We start from the raw sequence: 18861 nt of genomic DNA on the forward strand, positions 1-18861 counted from the left end.
AAAGAAAAGAAAAGAAAAGAAAAGAAAAGAAAAGAAAAGAAAAGAAACACAAAGGGCAGGAGGAAGCCCAAGGCCTCCTGAAGGGCAAACGTGAATGGAGTACATTCGATTTATTTACTCACCGTGTCCCTGCCTCTTGTAAGTCCTCCCCAGCACCAGCCTCCAGGGTAATTTGTGACTTCTCTAATCCCGGGCCCCAGGGAAGAAAACAGGAATGCTAGCTGGGGCTTCGAGGGACGCAGCGTTGACTAGGGTCCTCCCCATGCAGTAGCCATCACACATCCTGCAGCCAGGCAGGCAGATAAGGCTGTGCTCAAGAGAAATGAGCCGCCCCCCCCCCCCCCAGCCAAGACTTCTCCTGTCCTGATAATGCTGTCTCCAAGGCTGGGGGCAGGATGGGATATAATGAGCCTACAAAATGCATCCTGGAAGGATGTCTGACCGATGCAGGCAGAACTGCCCAAAGAATTTGTTATGTTCTCCCTGGCAGGTTTTACTTTCCTTTGCATCTCCATAAATTTGACTGCTTACCAAGCAGTACTTCACCAAGGAGATCAGTTGCATACTTCTGTTTATAAGGTACCGGCAAGGACAAGGCCTTCACATTGCTACAATCACTGGATAAAGTTGGAGGGCTCATCTGTAGGTCTGCTCTGCTACCGCTCACATCCTCCTATGCTCAGACACTATGGCGAAAAGAAAAACACAAAAAGCCCACTTGTAACAACTACCACACATGCCGAGTAAGTGTCACAGATTCACCTACAGCCTGGGTTAAATTATGTCCATAAGATTCAGGACAACAACCCCCACCTCCATTTTACAGATGAGAAAACTGAGGCCCAATAAGTGAAGTAGCTTCCACCAAGGTAGAACAGTAAATAGTTGGGCCAGTTTCACTGGAACTGATTGTGTGCCAAGGGGGAGGGGTTAATTATCCTCTTCAACCCTGTTCCTTGACCCGTCTGGCATGCTAGCTGCCCCAGGGCATGAGACAATAACATCCTCAAAGGCCCTCTTCTCCCAACTCAGGAATAAGGAAGGTCTGGGTTTGGGTGGAAGATGCTAAGAGCTGAAAGGAGAAAAGCTAAAAGGGAAACTCAAACCCAGGGACCTGACAAGACAATTACACATTTCACCAACTACTGTATTTGCTCCTTCTCTACAAACACTTGTCTCAAGTGTGGACTGAGCTCAGCAGTAGGTGATCCCACTTGGTTCCAGAGTGGACATAAGAGCCATCTCCAAATATCCAAACGGCTTCCACATGAAAGAGTGTGTAGACGGATCCTGGGTAACCATAACTACAATAGCATTATGGAAAGCTCTAGAGCAGGGAGGGGAACCGGTGGCCTCGAGGCTACATGTGGTTCTCTAGGTCCTCAAGCTCGGCCCTTTGAATGAATCCAAACTTCACAGAACAAATTCGATTAATAAAAATATTTGTTCTGTGAAGTTTGGATCCAGTCACGGGCCACATGTGGCCTCGAGGCTGCAGGCTCCCCACCCCTGCTCTAGAATTTGAAAAATACTTTCTTACTTGTAAGATAGGTGGTACAGACAATATTCCCATTTTACAGCTAAGAAAACTGACTCTGAGAGAACAAGTGAGTTGCCCATGATCACATAGCTAGGTCAGTGTCTTAAGCTGGATTTGAACCCAGTTCTCTTGACCCTCAACATTCTCCTTACTATTCTCATGGGGGAAAAAAAACTAGGGAGGTTGAATTTGGCACAATAAAACTTAAAAAAAAAAAATTAGAGCTGGTTAACATCATGCAAAATAGTTAAGTTCCTCCATCCTTAGAAGTGCTAGCTGGATGACCAGAAATGCATTGAATAAAGAATATTCTCATTTCTAGTAATAGCATACCTTGTTAACTTAAAACTACACTAAGACTTTTGGGGCACGCTGCATATCAGGGTTTCTTCCCTCTCTGCATTTACATAGTACTCAGTAGTTTAATACTAGATAGGCTGATAAAAGCCCATTTTAGTACAGTTCAAGGTGTTATTTTATCACAAGAATCCTCATGCCAATTAGGGTGCTTTCAAAGATTCTGGGAGAAAAGAGGCATGCAGAGTGCCTTTTGGGCAGAAGCTAGTTCAGATAGCAGACAAATATTTCTCATAGACTTTGCTTGTGTAAAGTACGTTGTTTGTTTCAGACCCTTTCCAAAAGGAGTGTCTAATGAAGAAAGGTGAGAAAAGTGTGTTAGAGCAAAGGAAGAGATTGCTATTAATTATCAATGGATGGGGGACATTGCGACTGTTATGGATGATACTACTCCTAATAGGAGTAGGAAAAGAACTTTGTTTTAAAATAAACTGCTAGGGGCAGCTAGGTGGTGCAGTGGATAGAGCACCGGCCCTGGAGTCAGGAGGACCTGAGTTCAACTGCGGCCTCAGACACTTGATAACTTACTAGCTGTGTGACCCTGGGCAAGTCACTTAACCCCAATCACCTCACCAAAAAATAAAATAAAATCAACTGCTAAAATATATGTAAGAAGAAACATAACCTTGAGATGGAATTTGAACAGTTATGTTAACATCATGATTACCCAGAACCACGCGGTTTTCTCCTGTTGAATATTTGGAGAGGGCTAAGTCTACTGTGTAATCAAACAGGATCACTCCATGCAGCACTCAGTCCAAACTTGAGACAAAAAAAATTTTAAGTTGTTGTGAGAAAGCAATCAAAAAGTAGCAGTTGATGAATTTTGTAATGGCTGTGTGTATGTGTGTGTATATATGTGTGTGTGCATTATATGTATATGTGCATGTATATACATAGCCAGCTTCCCTCCTAGGCTGTAAGGTTCCCTTCCAGCTTTTCCTCTTTGGGCTACTAGTCCCTCCCTACCCCCATCTTTTCTCCCCAAAACCCTCTTTCACCCAACTTGGAATTTCCTTTTGTGCCCAGATTTTATCCTTGAGATCTGGAGGAAGCTTGACAAAACAGCTTTGCTGATGTAATTGCTTCATGAAATGGAGAGGCAAGTATGCTGTATGTAGAGGCTGATGCCACTGGGTCCTGTGTCTGGGAATACATTGCCCTATTCTTCTCTCTCTCTCTTCTCTTCTCTTCTCTTCTCTCCCTCCCTCCCTCCCTCCCTCCCTCTCTCTCTCTCTCTCTCTCACACACACACACACACACACACACACACACACACACACACACACAGAATCCATTCCAGTCAAACTGGCCTGCCAGCAATTCCCCATACCTGAAATTCCACCCCTGCCTACTGTCTTGCAACTCTCCGATTCCTCATCTTTCTTCAAGCAGAGCTCGGGATCGAGACATCCCTTAATCCTCCTTGGTCTTTGCCAATTGCCCCTTTAGTAGTCTGCCTCTTGAAATGTCTTCATATAACTCTGTATGTACCTGTATTGGCTTCTCTAGGGACACGTGGGATCCCCCACACTGGAATCTAAGTGCCTGGGGCAGGGACTTGCTGTTTGTCCTTGGTTCTCGGAGAGTCTTTGCGGCCCCAGTGCCTAGAATCATTCCTTGCACGTAATGAATGCATTGTTGAATTAGTGGCAGGGTACATTGCTTGGTTTCTTAGAAAAAGCCTAGCCAGGCATCTAGATGATGAGAAAGTGTTCATTTCTCTGGGTGTCTGCTGCAGTTTAGACCAGGGCTTCTTAATTTGAGGTCTGTGACAAAGTATTGTGATAGCTGTATTTTGATGTAATTGATTTCCTTTATAATCCTCTCTGGTTTTTATCTACTCTGAGAAGGATCCCAGAGACTTCACCAGCCTGCCAAGGGATTGACAAAGAAAAGGATAAGAACCCCTGTCCCAGAGGGAGCCCGGGACTGGGGGCGGGGTGGGACGTGGGGCTGGGGGAAGGGTCAGCCTTCTGGAGCTCCCCATCGGCCTTTAGCTCAGATGCGGGAGAAGGTCAGAAGGCTCTGCCCTGAGGCCGCCGCCTGCAGGAAGCTTCCCCCGCTCCCAGTTATTAGCCCCTTCCACTCCACCCCAGAAATAATGACTACTTTCTACATATTTTGTATCTTCTTGCCGCCTTTTACCGGGGTTTCTTTCCGATTGAACACGAACCTCTGCAGAGCGTCTGATGCGGAGAGAAGTCTAGACAGCAAGTTCAGGAACGCCTGGAGAGGCCGTTATGGGGGTTCCCTGGGTGGGGTCCGGGACGGGGGTGGGGAGGGAGCGTTGGAGGGGCGCGACGTCGAGCTGCTGGCTCTGGGTTCGAAATCTGGCCCTGCTACCTACCAGCTGTGTGACCTTGGACTTTCAGTTACCTCCTCTGGATTAGCAAATCCATTTCACTTGCATGTCATGGCATCAGCTCCCTGATGTCACGGTCTTCTACGAGAACCAAGGACAAACAGCAATCGAGGTGATCAGAAGTCTCTCCCGACTCCAAGGGAAGTCGGGGGCGGGTGGACGATGTAAACTAATCAGATCCAGAGAAAAGAGGACCTCCTATGTAAGGCTCTACTTAAGTTCCACCTCCAGCAAGGTCTTTTCCTCCACGCACCGCCCCCCTTCTTCCAGATATTTGTGCCTCCACTCAGTTACTGAGAATTATGTGTACTTATCCTTTTTTTCCCCTTTTAATCTCTGGGGTCTGGTGTATTCTCCTAGTAGAATATAAGCTTCTTGAAGTCAGGGACTGACAATTGAACGTTTATCCCTTGCACCTGGAACGTTCTCATTTGCTTGTTGACAAAATAGATAAAGTTGCTCCTTGCCGTGGAGCTGACCCAGGGTCCTCGAGGTTATGTCAGCAGATTCCAAGCTTTCTGTAGGCCCTTTGTAGTTAAGGCGTTTCAGTCTTATACGACTCTTAGTGACACCGTTTGTGGTTTTCTTGGCAAAGATACTGGAGTGGTTTGCCATTTCCTTCTCCAGCTCATTTTACAGATGAGGAAACTGAGGCAAACAGGGTTAAGTGACTTGCCCAGGGTCACACAGCTAGTAAGTATCTAAAACTGGATTTGAACTTGGGTCCCCCATACTCGAGGCCCGGAACCCTATCCACTGCACCACCTCCTCCCTAAAAAGAGACAAAGCTGGGACCTGATAAGCCCCAAGTTCCTTCACACAGCTTCCTGGTGCCCTGAAGGATTTATGAGGACCTGGTGAGTCACCAGGTCCTTCACCTTCACCCTGATGACCAAATATATTTCCATATGGAAATGGGGAGGGAGTGGGGAATGCTGAGAGAAGCCAGGTGCTTGTTGAATATCCTTACTGTGTTGGGGCAAAGTAAACCTACTTTTGTTAACCATTCAATGCCTCATTTCATCCCAACGTTGAGCCTGAACTAGGAGTGTTGGCAGAGCCCCCTCACATAGCTATTTGTCTTTCTTTCTAAGAGGACCAATGACATCACAGGATGGTGTCTTGTCTTGCTCGTGAACTGGATTTAAGTGAGGCAGAGTTGCACAGAGTCATTAGCCACACTCTCTTCCAGAGTTATCAAAGTCCAGTGGCAAGACAAAAGTCACCATGACTAGCGATAGCCCAGGAAGCAGTGGATGACCTTAGCATCTTAGATGCCAGACCAAGCTCTAAGTGCTCCACAATGCCTACTTCAGCCACCTTCATGGCTCTTGGAACAAATTGTTCTTATCTGCCCATTCCACCCGGGGAAGTCTTCACATGCTTGGGGTAGACACCCCCTAACTCACTGATGGGTTTGAGGCCTGTTGGTTACCCTCAACCTAGTTTAGCCTCTCTGAGGAGATGGTTTTACGGGGATGTGACCACTACCTAAACTGCCTAATCTTATTGGAGCCATAGGTGAGAGTTGGGTGGCAGGTGGACCCCAAAATGAATGAGCAGCCCTGAAAGGGGCTCGGCAGCCATCACACCAGAGATGCTATTACTCCCTGAACACTGCCTCAGATAGTACCAGAAGAGGGGTTATATAATGAGGCTTAAAAAGATAGGTTGGGGCCAGCTTGTGAAGGACTTTAAAAGCCAAACAGTGGAAATTATTTTTTTCCCCTAGAAGTAATAGGGAGCTACTGGAGTTTAATGAGCAAAGGAGCAACATGGTCAGACCTACACTTAAAAAAAATCACTTTGGCAGCAATGTGGAGCATGGATTGGAAGAAAGAATAACCTGGAACAATGAAATTCATTAGGAGGCTATTGCAAATAGTCCAGGCAAGTGTATATGAAGGTGGGGGCAGCTGAGTGGAGCAGTGGACAGAGCTCCAGCCTTGAAGTCAGGAGGACCTGAGTTCAAATCATGCCTCAGAAGCTTGACACTTACTAGCTGTGTGACCCTGGGCAGTTCACTTAACTCCTTTTGCCTCACCAAAGGGAAAAAAAAAAGAGTATATGAGGGTCTGACCTGTGAAATGCCCCTGTGAATAAAGAGAAGGGGTCAGAGGTGAGAAAGATGGTAGCGGTTGAAATGGCAAGATTTGACAACTGATTAACTATGTGGGGTAAGAAAGAGTGAGGATCTAAAGGATGAGGCATGTTTGGAAATTGGAAGACTAGAAGAATGGTGGCCCCTTAGAGAAGAAATAGAGGGATTTAGAAGGGGGTTGATTGGTGAGATGTTTTGGACGTTTTCAAGTTGAGATGTCTCTGGAAAGTCCCATTCGTAGAGTGCAATAGGCACTGGGGATGCCACCCTCATCGCCACATCTAGCACCTTATGCTCATCAGGACAAGATGGCGCCCTCCTTTTGACCTCATGGTGGAGGGTCAATACCCAGACCCCAGATCTGCAGGTTTTACCCTTGTGAGCCAACTTGGACAACTGATTTATTTGATGAGACTCACGGAAGATGGTGTACCAGCTTTATGACCCAGACTTTGCTGGTAGTGCCTCACTAAAGAAGTTTAAATTCAGTATCGGCTTTGATTTTAGTTGTCTTCATACTTTTTAACAGTGGCTATTTTGCTGACTGACATTGATCTCTATTTTCCTACTTACCCAAAAAATTGTTTGTAGGAAACAGAAAAGGTCTGGTTCAAGTGACGTGTTTCTCAAAATAGAGAGGATTTCTCTCTTCACTAGTTAGAGAAAACAGACTGATTCAAATGTTGTTATGTCTCTTCTTAATGATGATAAGAGAATGAGCTTTGCTCATATTTTCCACTTTGGGGGCTATGTTTACCCCACCAGAGTTCTGTGTATTTCCTAGACATAGTGAGACAGTGCAAAGATCACTGTGAAAGGTAGTGAGGAGACCATGGTTTGAAATCCTAATTTTTCCACTAACGACATATGACTCTAGCAAGTCAATCCAATTCTGTGTCCCACTGGCCTCATCTTTCAGATGAAGTGGCTAGGTTAGACTTCCAACGTGCCTTCCAACTTTGATTTGCTTATTTCAACATGGCAGAGATAATCCCAAAGAGTTCTCAGATTCCATTTGTACCTAGAGTGTGTATGTGCATGGTGCCTCATGTACCAGAGGGAGCCATCCAAGTCCCATCAGGCATTTAATGTTGCCGTCAAAACAAAAGATTTGGGGAATTGAGCTTGGGTCATGCCCCAGATCTCAAAAAAGGGGCCAAGTCTAAAAAATGTTTAACTTACACTATCAAGTTGCTACTACCAAACATTTTTTAAAGTTAAAACGTCCATATGCATTACTCTTGAACAACTTAATAATTTTCTTTATTTTGTCTTTTTTCTTAAATGAAGTTTCTAAGATGGAATTTTAATAAGCCATGGCCTGTATATGGCAAAGCTGCCTTGTCCTAAGACCTCCCAGAGCAATGTGTCAGGGATGAGGAACCTTCCAGAGATAATGGCTCTTTATCCAAAACGGTGGAGTATTCCAAAGGGCTCATCACAGCTCTAAGTAGTTGTTTTCCCCTAGGAAAGAGAAAAGGCTCATAAATTACTCTGCTAACTCATTCTTCCTTTTTTGATTTTCATCCCTTCACCCTCAACACATGAACAGGTACATGATTACCAGATTTGCCTTCTCCTCCTCTTCTGAAACTTATTTCTGCTAAAACCAAGATGTTCTTTTTTTGTCCATTTACACACCACACCCCCATGAATGGCTACTTTTGAATCTATTCCTTTTCTTTTCTTAACCCTCAAATGGTTGAGCTTCAAAAAAATTAAGTTACTAATGAATGCCCTTACTAATCTAGCCCTTGTTGTGGTAGGGCCAGTGATTTCATCAGAAAGGGTGGGGAAGTCCCTATGTAGAAACTCCCTCCATCAGTAGAGGCCAGTGATTTCCTCTGTAACTTAATAAGTTAAAGGAGTTGCCCAGGGACAGTCACTTACTCCTGCTCATGTGTATGTGTCTAAGGCAGGACTCGAATCCAGGACCCCATGTCAGGTCCTTTATCCACTGTACCATGCTGCCTCTTATTAGTCATTAAAATGTCAGGACTGTTTTGTTTGACCATCATGGTAGGTTTTTTTTAATAAAATAAAATTGACTATAAGCAGTGTCTTGATGGTACCATATAAATAAAACCATACTTTAGCCCAGAGCCCTCAGATTTTGGAAAATATTGTCATATCATGTACTTCTTATGCTTGTGAATGAGAAAAACTTTCCTATTGATACCAATTTAACCCAGGTCTCACATAAGGAAGAAAAATGAATGAACATTTCTTATTTTCTACCTTGCATCTAGGGCTCATGCAAAGTGAATGAGGAGGTATTTCACAACTGTTTAAAGCATTCTATACTCTGAATAAAGCTATCTCCTGATAAAGGCAGTAATTGTTTAGAGAACACCAAAATTGCTTATTCTTTGAAAACAAAAAGTCATTGTGGGGGAAACGGAGGTTTTTATCACTCATAATGTATCACACTGTGTCTGACCCATAAGAGTTTTTGATCATTCAACGTTTAGTTTGTTATAATTTTTGTTACTTCTTAATAATAGGTATTCACTGACTTGATTTTGCCAATAAATGGATAAAATAAATGATCAAGCTATTTGCATTCAATAGTTTCTACTTTACGGACATAGTCTCTGTCACACTCAAAGACTCATAGGAAAATAGGACTATAGGGTCATAGATTCAGATCCAGGAGTGACCTCAGAGATCAAGTCCAAACCCCTCCTTTTCCAGAAGAGGAAACTGAGTCCTGGAGACCTTACATGACTTACCTAAGTTCACATAGTTCACAAGAGTCTGAAGCAAGATTGAAACTCAAGTCTTCCTGATACCATATCCAAGTTCTATTTATTACACCATGATCTCACTGAGCCTCCTATGAGTTAATTCCTTCACAATGATATTCAATTCTCTCACATTGAATTCAGTCATACATTTTGGTTTTGAATTGATGTGCTCTGTGAGGGAAGAACTATAAAAAACCTTTGTAAATGACCATCAATTCAATTATCTCTAGATAATCTCTAGATCTGTGGAGGAATCTGATGAAATAAGACACTTAGGATCTGACAGTGATGTGCTGTGTTCTTGGAAACTGTCTGGACATTCACCTATTCTTTCTCTGTATTTCCACAGGGAATTAGATGGCAGATGAGACAATTTGGGCCACCTGGTTCACCACAGGTGATCTTAATGATGTACAGGGAGCAAAAGCAGCCCTTCTAGAACCCAACCAATGACCTCTGGCCATGGCCATGACCATGCCAGTCAGGTGGACTGCCCCTGCTGGTTTGTAGATGGAGGTAAAGTCTATATGAGTCTCTTGATACAACAGCCCCCTCCTCCTGAGGTGACTCAGAAGGTTGTGATGTAATATGGAAATAACAAACAATTAACCTACCCCACAGATCTCATGGCATCGACACTTTTCACAGATAATTTCAAAGAAACTTTTGACCACCTGAATGCCGCAGAGTAACATCTGAATGCTGCTTATGATGAGCTGGATGGAGAAGAGACTTAGGTTCCAGGGCACAATATTGATAGGTTCTAGGCAGCTACTCCACAAGTCTCTGTCTTTGAGATAGTTCCTGGGGAACAGAGGAGATATTCATTCAACAAACATGTAGTAAGTGTTTATCACAGGCAATGATCTTCTGATTTAGGTCTATGCAGATGTTAATTTTGCTAATTGTTTCTTGATCAATGTGTGTAGGGGTGTGATAAAAATCAAATGGGATGATGGTGTAAAGCACTTTGCAAGCTTTAAAGCGTTATATGAGTTTCTATTATTATTATTATTAGCTGACTTCATTCCCTAAGCCAGGGGTGAGGAACCTTCAGCCTCGAGGCCACATTCTAGATCCTTGGGTTTGGCCTTTTGACTAAATTCAAGTTTTACAGAATAAATCCCCTTAATAAAAGGATTTGTTGTGTAAAACTTGGACTCAGTCAAAGGGCTGCACTTGAGGACCTAGAGGGCCACATGTGGCCTCAAGGCCGCAGGTTCCATCCCCCTGCAATCCTACTGTGCTCCTGCTGAGTTCAAGCAATGTTTATAGAGTAAAATAGAGTCTGTTGTTAAATGTTTAACAACTGGGCTTTTTGGGGGGGAAATGTATTGCCGCATGCTTTCTAATTTGATCTGAGTCATTAACACTTAAGTCTAGAGCAAGAAACAAAACAGTAGTTCAAGCCGTGATTTGTAGTGATTGCCAATGTCTGAGGTGTAAATATATGTTGCTGTTGTTCAGTTGTTTTTAGTCATGTCCAACTCTTTGTGCCTCCATTTGGGGTTTTCTTGGCAAAAACACTGGAGTGGTTTTGCCATTTCCTTCTCCAGCTCATTTTACAGATGAGGAAACTGAGGCAAACAGGGCTAAGTGACTTGCCCAGGGTCACATAGTTAGGAAATATCTGAGGCCAGATTTGAACTCAGGAAGATGAGTCTTTCTGACTCCAGGCCTGGTGCTCTATCTACTGTGCCACTTACCTGTCCTAGCAGTTTACAATGAAAATTTAATAATCAATACAAGACAGCTAGAGCTGGCTTCCGCATACCTCTCCGTGTGACTCTGGTTTCACTGGTTTAGGGAGTTTCCTGGAAGAAACTCAATCCACTAATGTGTATGATCAAGTACTTTGTAGCGAGTTGTCTTAAATAGTTGGCTTGGGCAGAGATGAAATGACTTGCCAAGAGTCGTTAAGCTACTGTATACAGTAGCAGCTAAATGGTGCATCTGTAAGAGTGTTGGACTGAATTCAAATCTTGCCTCATCTACTTACTAGCTGTGTGACCCTGGGCAAATCACTTAACCTCTCTCAGCCTCAATTTCCTCATGTGTAAAATGGGAATGCCTCCTGAGATTCCGGAAAAGCTCAAAGAAGAATGTGTTGAGCTCTGCAAAGCTCTATGAAAATGCTAGTTATTATTATTGTCGTCGTTCCTGACTCTGAGGGCAGGTTGCTCTTCTCTCTGATCAATAATAGGTCCACATAACTTGACAGCCCATTTTTCTTTTTTTCTTAGGCAACTGGGGTTAAATGACTTGCCCAGGGTCACACAGCTAGTAAATGTCAAGTGTTTGGTCTGAGGCTGGATTTGAACTCAAGTCCTCCTGACTTCAGGGCCGGTGCTCTCTATCCACTGCACCACCTAGCTGCCCCCATTTTGTTTTGTTTTTAACCAATAGGCTGTTACCGGCATGAAGTAATGGATAGAGTGCTTTACTTGGATTCTCAAAGACCTAAACTCAAATCCAGCCTTTGACAGTTGGTAGCCGGGTAACAGTGCATGAGTCACAGCATCTTTGACAATTTGACTGTTTCCAGGAATGAGTCACCAAAGCGCTCAATCAATACAAGCAGTCTCCTGAGATGGACGCTTGGCATCAGGCAGACAGATAACCCCGCTTTGACCTAGTTTTCTTTTCCTTCTTTGTTAGAGCTGGTCTGGCCTTGTGTAGCTGGAATTGTTAAGATGCTCCCAAGGGCCAGGAGTCCAAGAGACTGGAGGACTAGCCCTGACTAGAGTGTATTTGAGGTGTTCTCTTTGTGAGAATTCAGAGATCTCCAAATCCAAAAACATTTTTAAAAATGTTTCTACAAGAATATTATTTTGGATCTCTTTTGGCAGTTAGGTGACAGAGCAGATAAAGTGCTGGGTCTTGAGTCAGGAAGACTCATCTTCCTGAGTTCAAATCTGGCCTCAGATACTTCCTAACTATGTGACCCTAGGCAAGTCGCTTAGTCCTGTTTGCCTCAGTTTCCTCAGCTGAAAAATGGAAATAATAATAACACCCAGGGCAGCTAGGTGGTGCAATGGATAGAGCACTAGGTTTGGAATCAGGAAGATTCAACTTCAGGAATTCAAATCTGGCCTCATACACTTACTAGCTTTGTAAGCCTGGGCAAGTCATTTAACCCTGCTTGCCTCAGTTTCCTCTTCTGTAAAATGAGCTGTAGAAGGAAATGGCACACCAGGAGGTCACAAAGAGTCAAACACAACTGAAACGACCAAACAATGAAAGTCTTTTTTTATCCAGACTTTTGAGAGCCTGACCCCTGGGTATGAAATCATTTCCCTTTCGAGGGGCTTTCCATAAGTAGCTTATAAATCTAGCAGAATGAAAGTTCCCCGAGGGCTGGGCCCATTTAGCTTTTGTCTTTGTATCTTCAGAACTTCCTCAAGTGTCTTGTACATAATTGATGCTTTAAAAATGCTAACTGAATTGAATTAACTCAAAATGAAATAGAAGACAATCATCCCAAAACAACCACCAAGTCGCTAGCCTCTACTAAACCTGCAGAGCACATTCCTTCCTTTTTCATCATTCTAGGACCTGTCTATTGATCCCGCTATGTAATAAAGACAATGTTTCTCCCTGTTCAACTCAGGCAAACAGATCAATCAGACACTCCAATATGAGGGAGGGCCCTCTGCCCCTTGGGAAGGATCAGCGCTAAGAATGGTCAGTCATTGACTTCCAATTTTGGGAGTGCTGAGCACCCCCATGTTCGATTTTAGGACATACTGACCCCTTCTCAAAGTGGGATCATAGATTAAGAATGAGAATGGTCCTCACCCAGCCCAGCCCCCCACTTTTTACCAAGGAAGAAACTGAGGCCTGAAGGGGTACAGTGCTTTGCCCAAGGTGGTCAGGGGCAGAGCCTGGACACATACCAGGGGACATACCTATTTTAGCAAATAAAAATGAAAACAACTTTTTGTATAAAAATTTAAGAGCATTTTGATTCATAGGAGATAGAGTCCTAAAGGACCAGAAATCATCTAATCCAATCCCCTCATTTTAAAGAAGGGGAAATTGAGGCCCAGTGAATTAAGTGACTTAGGATAACAAATAAAGCAGCATCTAGAATATATTCATGGAATCGAAGATCTAAGGCCTCACAGGAGCTTAAAGGCCATCATGCCCAACCCCCACATTTTACAGATAAGGAAACTGAGGAATAGAGATTTTCCTATGGCCATGTGGCTAATAAGTATCAGAAGGAGAATTTGAACTCAGGTCTTCCTGACTCCAAGTACAATACCCCGTCCACTGCAACAGTCAAACTCATGGCCTGAGTTGTTGTTATTGTTGTTGTTGAGTTGTGTCCAACTCTTTGGGACCCCATTTGGAGTTTTATTGGCAAAGACGCTGGAGTGGTTGGCCATTTCCTTCTCCAGTTCATTTTACAGATGAGGAAACTGAGGCAAACAGGGTGAAATGACTTGCCCAGGGTCACATAGCCAGTAAGTATCTGAGCTCAGATTTAAACTCAGGTCTTCCTGACTCTAGGTCCAGCTACTTGGCTACCTAGCTGCCCCCAAGGTTTGGCTGGGGGTTGACAATTGCTCTCTAGTACTGCCTCTCTAGCACTAGATGAAAATGTAATTGGAAAGAGTTTAACAAAATAAACAAATATAATAAAACATAAATAATGTTAATTTGTGGTTTTCTAAGTCAATATGTGGCCCAGAGGGATCTATTTCTGTTTGCATTTGACACTACTTCACTGGTGCTATTTTCCCAAGGTCACTCAATCAGTAACAGAGCCCAGGATTCAAACCCAAGACCCCCAGCCCCAGATCCAGGGTTCATCGCACAATACCCCACTAATTCTGACTGTGCAGGTACTGTCGAGCTCCAAATCAGTGTTGGGATTTTTTGCTAGGAAGATTCCTCTCTGCATTTCACCCTTTCTTTCTAAATCTCATTACTTGAGTCACTTGAAGAAAGATCTCTTCTTTTTACTTGCCTCTATGTGCTACTGACTTAATAATGAACTCTTCTGGACATCCCACCAAGTACAAGAGTGGAACAGCTCCCAATCAGGCCATCCTCTTCCCAAATCAATTTTTTTCTTCTGCATCCCTTTCTTTTAATGGACAACAGTTTGACACAGGTAGCTACAGTGTGCAGTGCATAGAAGTTGGGCCTAGAGTCAGGAAGACCTTAGTTCAAATCTAGCCTTCCACATTTACTAGCTGTGTGACCCTAGGCAAGTCACTCAACCTTTGTATGCCTCAGTTTCCTTTTCTGTAAAATGGCAATACTAATAGAACCTACTTCTCAGAGTTGTTGTGAAGAATCTTAAAGCGCTATATAAATGCCAGCTGTTATTATCATTGTACTTTCCTAACATTCCATCTGAGGCAGCTAGGTGACTCAGTGGATAGAGTGCTGGGCCTGGAATCAGGAAGACTTGAGTTCACATGTGACCAAAGATAAACTTAATAGCTGTGTGACCCTGGGTAAGTCACTTAACCTCTATTTGCCTTAATCTACTGGAGAAGGAAACGGCAGACCACTCCAGTATCTTTACCAAGAAAACCTCAAATGGGGTCAGAAAGAGTAGTTTGCAACTGATTACTGAAAAGCAACAATATTCCATTTCTGCTAAAACATCATAGAATAAAGGAAGCACAGAATGTTAGAGCAGAAGAGACCGCAGACATCATCAATCTAGTCCAGTGGTCTCTCTTTGCCCATGAACCCAGTAATTTTCCCAAGATCCTATAGCAGGTGAATGGTGGTGAAGGGGAAGCTTCTCCATTACTCACATGCAGCAATTTCTTTGATCATAATTTAATAAGTGACAATGATAAAATTTATAGTGCTGAGCTTCTGGAGATATTTTTCTTTTTCTGGCAGACTAAGTACAGAAAATATGGCACTGGGGAGTTTGGGTGGGGCAGGGGGGTGGTGGTGGTTGTTTTTTGTTTTGTTTTTAAATTGGGCGTCCTTTCTTTTCCTTGTAAGAACGTGGCTTGGGAGAGAATTGGAGCAATACTGACACCTTGAGATCAACTAGATAAAGCCAGTGAGGAAAGAGAGCATTATAGTGGAGCTTTGGGAAAATAAGGAAAATCTTTATGTCAAGTGTTAAACTTTAATTTTAACTTATGAATAGTTCATTAATCTGCAGTTTTGTCACTGTGGGATCTCCCTCCATGGATGCAGATTGCGATCCATTTGTAATTTATAGTCTTAGAGAATTGCCTGAGGTTCATTGCCTAGGATCCCACTGCTAATTAGTCTCAGAGATGGGACTTGAACATAGGTTTTCCCTCTTATTAGGTTTGCTGCCTCTGATTATTTACAAATCACAGAATTCAAGAGGTAGAAGCTACCTAAAGGCCCATCTAGTCCAGTACATGTCCAAAAGGAATCCCACTATAACATACGAAACAAATGACCATCCAGCCCCTGTTTTAAGGAACGGCAAGAGAAAGCCCATTGCAGAGCTAGTAAAACTCTAATCATTAGAAAGTTTTCCTTAACATCAAGCCTAAATTGGCCTCTTTGTAACATCCACCTATTCCTGGTTCTTCCCTCTGGGGCAAAAAGAGCAAATATGACCCTTCTTGCAGAGTATATTAGTTATCCTTTGCAGTTTAGTGTTGTCTGCATATCATTTATTACAGTTAGTTGAGCATTAAACGGCATAAACCTCCTGCCATGTTGACATTGAAACGTGAGTCCCACCATCCAACCTCCTCTCAGTCCATGTAATTGTATTATCATCTAGTCTCCAGGTTAGGGATGCTCCATCTCTGGCCAGGCAGCTGTCAACCCTATAATTTAAGCTGTTGTTCTGAAATCCACATCCCATTCTCAGATACTACCTCAGCAAGCTGTTCACTTCCCAAATCCATTTTTCTCTTCCGCATCCCTTGTTTTCATGGACAACAGTAAAGAAAACACAACCTATACTTTTAGGTCAGTTTCTTACCCCTAAACTTTATAACCTTTGGCAATATTTTTAGGTTCCTCCTATTGCCCCTGGAAAGAGTTATCAATAGAGGAACCAGCTTATCAGTCATCCAGTGACCTCCAACTCTGGGGATGCCAGGCCTTCCTCTTGTTTGATTTTGGGACCTGTTGACCCCCACTAAACATATCATAGATTTAGAATGATACTCAAACTGAGACCTAGAAAAGTACAGAAACTTGCCAGGATAATTGATCTCCATTTTGATAAGTCTTAGAAACACATCCTAGGAAGACAACGGAATTCTCTGTTGTTGTTATCAGGTCAACAAATAGCTGCTTCCATTCACCCAACAAAAAATCGCCAACCACTTCTCTTCTCCTTTTGCCTCTTACTGGATAATCGCTTATCCCCCGAAAGCTTCTATCACATGAAAGTGACTCAGCCTGATGGAGGCTCTAGCATAGAATTCTTCTTGGCTTTGTAGCTTCTTTATCCTCAGAGCATCCAGTTACCTCCCCTTCAAGCAGAAACTCTAATCTGGTTTTGGGGGGCTCTAAGTATACAGCTGTCCTTTCTCTTCCCTTTTTCCTCTGGACAGCACCTGGTCACTTTCCCATCTCCTGACAGGAGTTGAAATCTCCCCTCCTCTACCTCAAATCCCCCATTTTCCCCATTATAACCTCACTTTCATTTTTTTTTAGTAGCATTTCATTATCTCTAGCAGCCTAGAGTGCTTTTCCAGTCCTTTCCCTTTCTCTTCCAGGAGAGAACCAAAGGTGGAACACAGACTGTGACTCCACTGTGGGAGGAATACAGACATCAAACGCTGAATGCCATTGTACCATTTCCCATCCTTCCTTATACTGGTTGAGATTTTCAGCCTTTTTCTTTTAAATTACTTGTGGATATTTACACATCAATCCTAAACATCTGCTTAAATTTTTAAAGCCATTTATGACCTCTTAACAACACGACAAGGGAGGGAGGAAATAAGCTTCTCCTAGATTTCCTAGTGCTTTAAATAGTAGCTGATTTGAGGAAACAGAGGGTCACACAGCTAGTAAAGGTCTGAAAAGCCAGGTTTGAACTACAGTCTAACCTTATTTCAGGCCACCTGGCTGCCTCGTTCAGCTGCCTTTCCAGGGCCACACTAACCAGCCCCAGACCCCTCCCCTTCGGCCCCATACCAACCCCACCTCCAGTTCCCTCAATCCATTGGCTTGACTCTCCCATTGTCCCACTTATTTCTAGCCCTTCCTCCATAATCTTCCTAGATCCTCCGTGATCTAGGAATTCTCCTAAATCTTGCTGCTTCTTCCTCAACTTCAGCTCAACAACACTAGGAGTAAAATCTGGGTAAGAGTCTGAATTTCTTTCAGATTTTCCTCAGTTTGTCCCATTTCTCTCCTCACATTCAGTCTCTGCCCTTCCTCACTAGTCTGTGTTATTAACAGGAAATCACACCTGAACAACACCCTTCCATAACCTCCACACAGTGTTGTTCTGAATTCAGATGAAGCCCTTCTCTCCAATTCTGATTCGTCTCCCACAACTTTCTCCCTTGAAAACCAGAATCTGATCCACTGACTTAAGCATAACTAGTTAGCAGCGGCAAAGGACGTCACCAGAATTCCACCAGGAAGATCCATGACCAGGAAAGAGAGAAGAGTTTCCAATCCCTACCGGGCAGCGACGCACTCCCCCAACGTTCCTCACCGAGATCGCGCTTTCCGAGGGTCAGATTACTTGGAATGCAGCCTCACCTCGAGGTAAAACTCCATCTAAGGCTAACACAGGCATGAGCAATGGATAGTCACCAAGTCCCCAAAGGAAAGTTGAAAAGGATTTTGGTAAGAGTAAGAATTAAAGGGGCCCCAAAGGCATTGAGAGACCAAAGGTGTGAGGCACACAGAGTGGGCGGCTACTGAGAAGGCTAAACCTTGAGGTATTATTTTGTCCCCTCAGAGATGACTTGACAGGCTGGAGAATCTAAGTAGGGGAGCATGATTAATACAGCGGGAAAGGACTTTGGAGCAAGAGAATGAGAGTTCCAATTCCTTCTCCATATTATTACTATCTTACCTCTCTGGCACTCGGTCAGTCTCCTTATCTGTAAAATGAGAAGATTCCACTAGATGGCTTCTGGTGTCCCTTCTAATTCTAGATCCTGATAACCATGGGAGGGGGGAAAGTAAATGATAGATAATTAGATAGACAGATGATAGATGAATTGTATGGATTAGATAGACAGATGGACAATAGTTGGATAGTATAGCTAGATTAGATAAGTAGATAGATTAGATAGATGGATAGTTAGATTAAATAGATTAGACAGATAGACAGGTAAAGAAATAGATATATGTAAACAACCTTGTAAGGTTGGTAATGGATAGTTATGGCCCAGGAGTCAGGAAAACCTGAGTTCAAATCCAGCCACAGACACTTACTATCTCTGTGACCCTGGGCAAATCACATAACTCCTATCTTCCTCAGTTTTCTCATCTTTAAAATGGGAGTGATAATAGCACCTACCTCCTAGGATTGTTGTGAGGATAAAATTGGATGAAATTTGTAAAGCACTTTGCAAACTTTAAGGCACTATGTAAATGCTAGCAGTTATCATCATTATTCTTATTAGTCTCATTTTCTACATGAGAAAACTGAGGGTAAGAGAGTTCCAGGGATATTTGCCCATGGTAAAGTTAGGATGAGTTGAGGCCAGGATTCCCAGTAATCTTCGTGTTCTTTCCACTATACAGCAAAGATCATGTTTTCCAATTAAGCTCCATGCTTCCTCTGCTCATTTCCTCTGTTATG

The 18861-nt window shown here is 43.2% G+C and overlaps 2 protein-coding genes across 5 annotated transcripts in view; both read right to left on the reverse strand.

The window, feature by feature from the left end:
- The window catches only part of LOC114052929 (transmembrane 4 L6 family member 4-like), a 33910-nt gene extending 33622 nt beyond the window's left edge, over positions 1-288 (reverse strand). For all 4 annotated transcript variants that reach the window (XM_027875716.1, XM_027875719.1, XM_027875718.1 and 1 more), the window contains exon 1: positions 123-288. The gene's annotated coding sequence lies outside the window, so the exon portion shown is untranslated. The remainder of the gene's footprint in view (positions 1-122) is intronic.
- A 7415-nt stretch (positions 289-7703) lies between these two features.
- LOC114052926 (transmembrane 4 L6 family member 4-like) overlaps positions 7704-18861 on the reverse strand; it is a 22937-nt gene continuing 11779 nt past the window's right edge. Inside the window, exons 4-5 of the mRNA XM_027875715.1 lie at positions 9725-9914; positions 7704-7827 (exon numbers count right to left, since the gene is read on the reverse strand). Of these exons, the coding sequence (XP_027731516.1) occupies positions 7810-7827; positions 9725-9914 (208 nt within the window). The 3' untranslated portion in view covers positions 7704-7809. The remainder of the gene's footprint in view (positions 7828-9724; positions 9915-18861) is intronic.

This window comes from Vombatus ursinus, unplaced genomic scaffold (genome assembly GCF_900497805.2).
Source record: "Vombatus ursinus unplaced genomic scaffold, bare-nosed wombat genome assembly UNPS02014810.1, whole genome shotgun sequence".
Lineage (NCBI taxonomy): Eukaryota > Metazoa > Chordata > Mammalia > Diprotodontia > Vombatidae > Vombatus > Vombatus ursinus.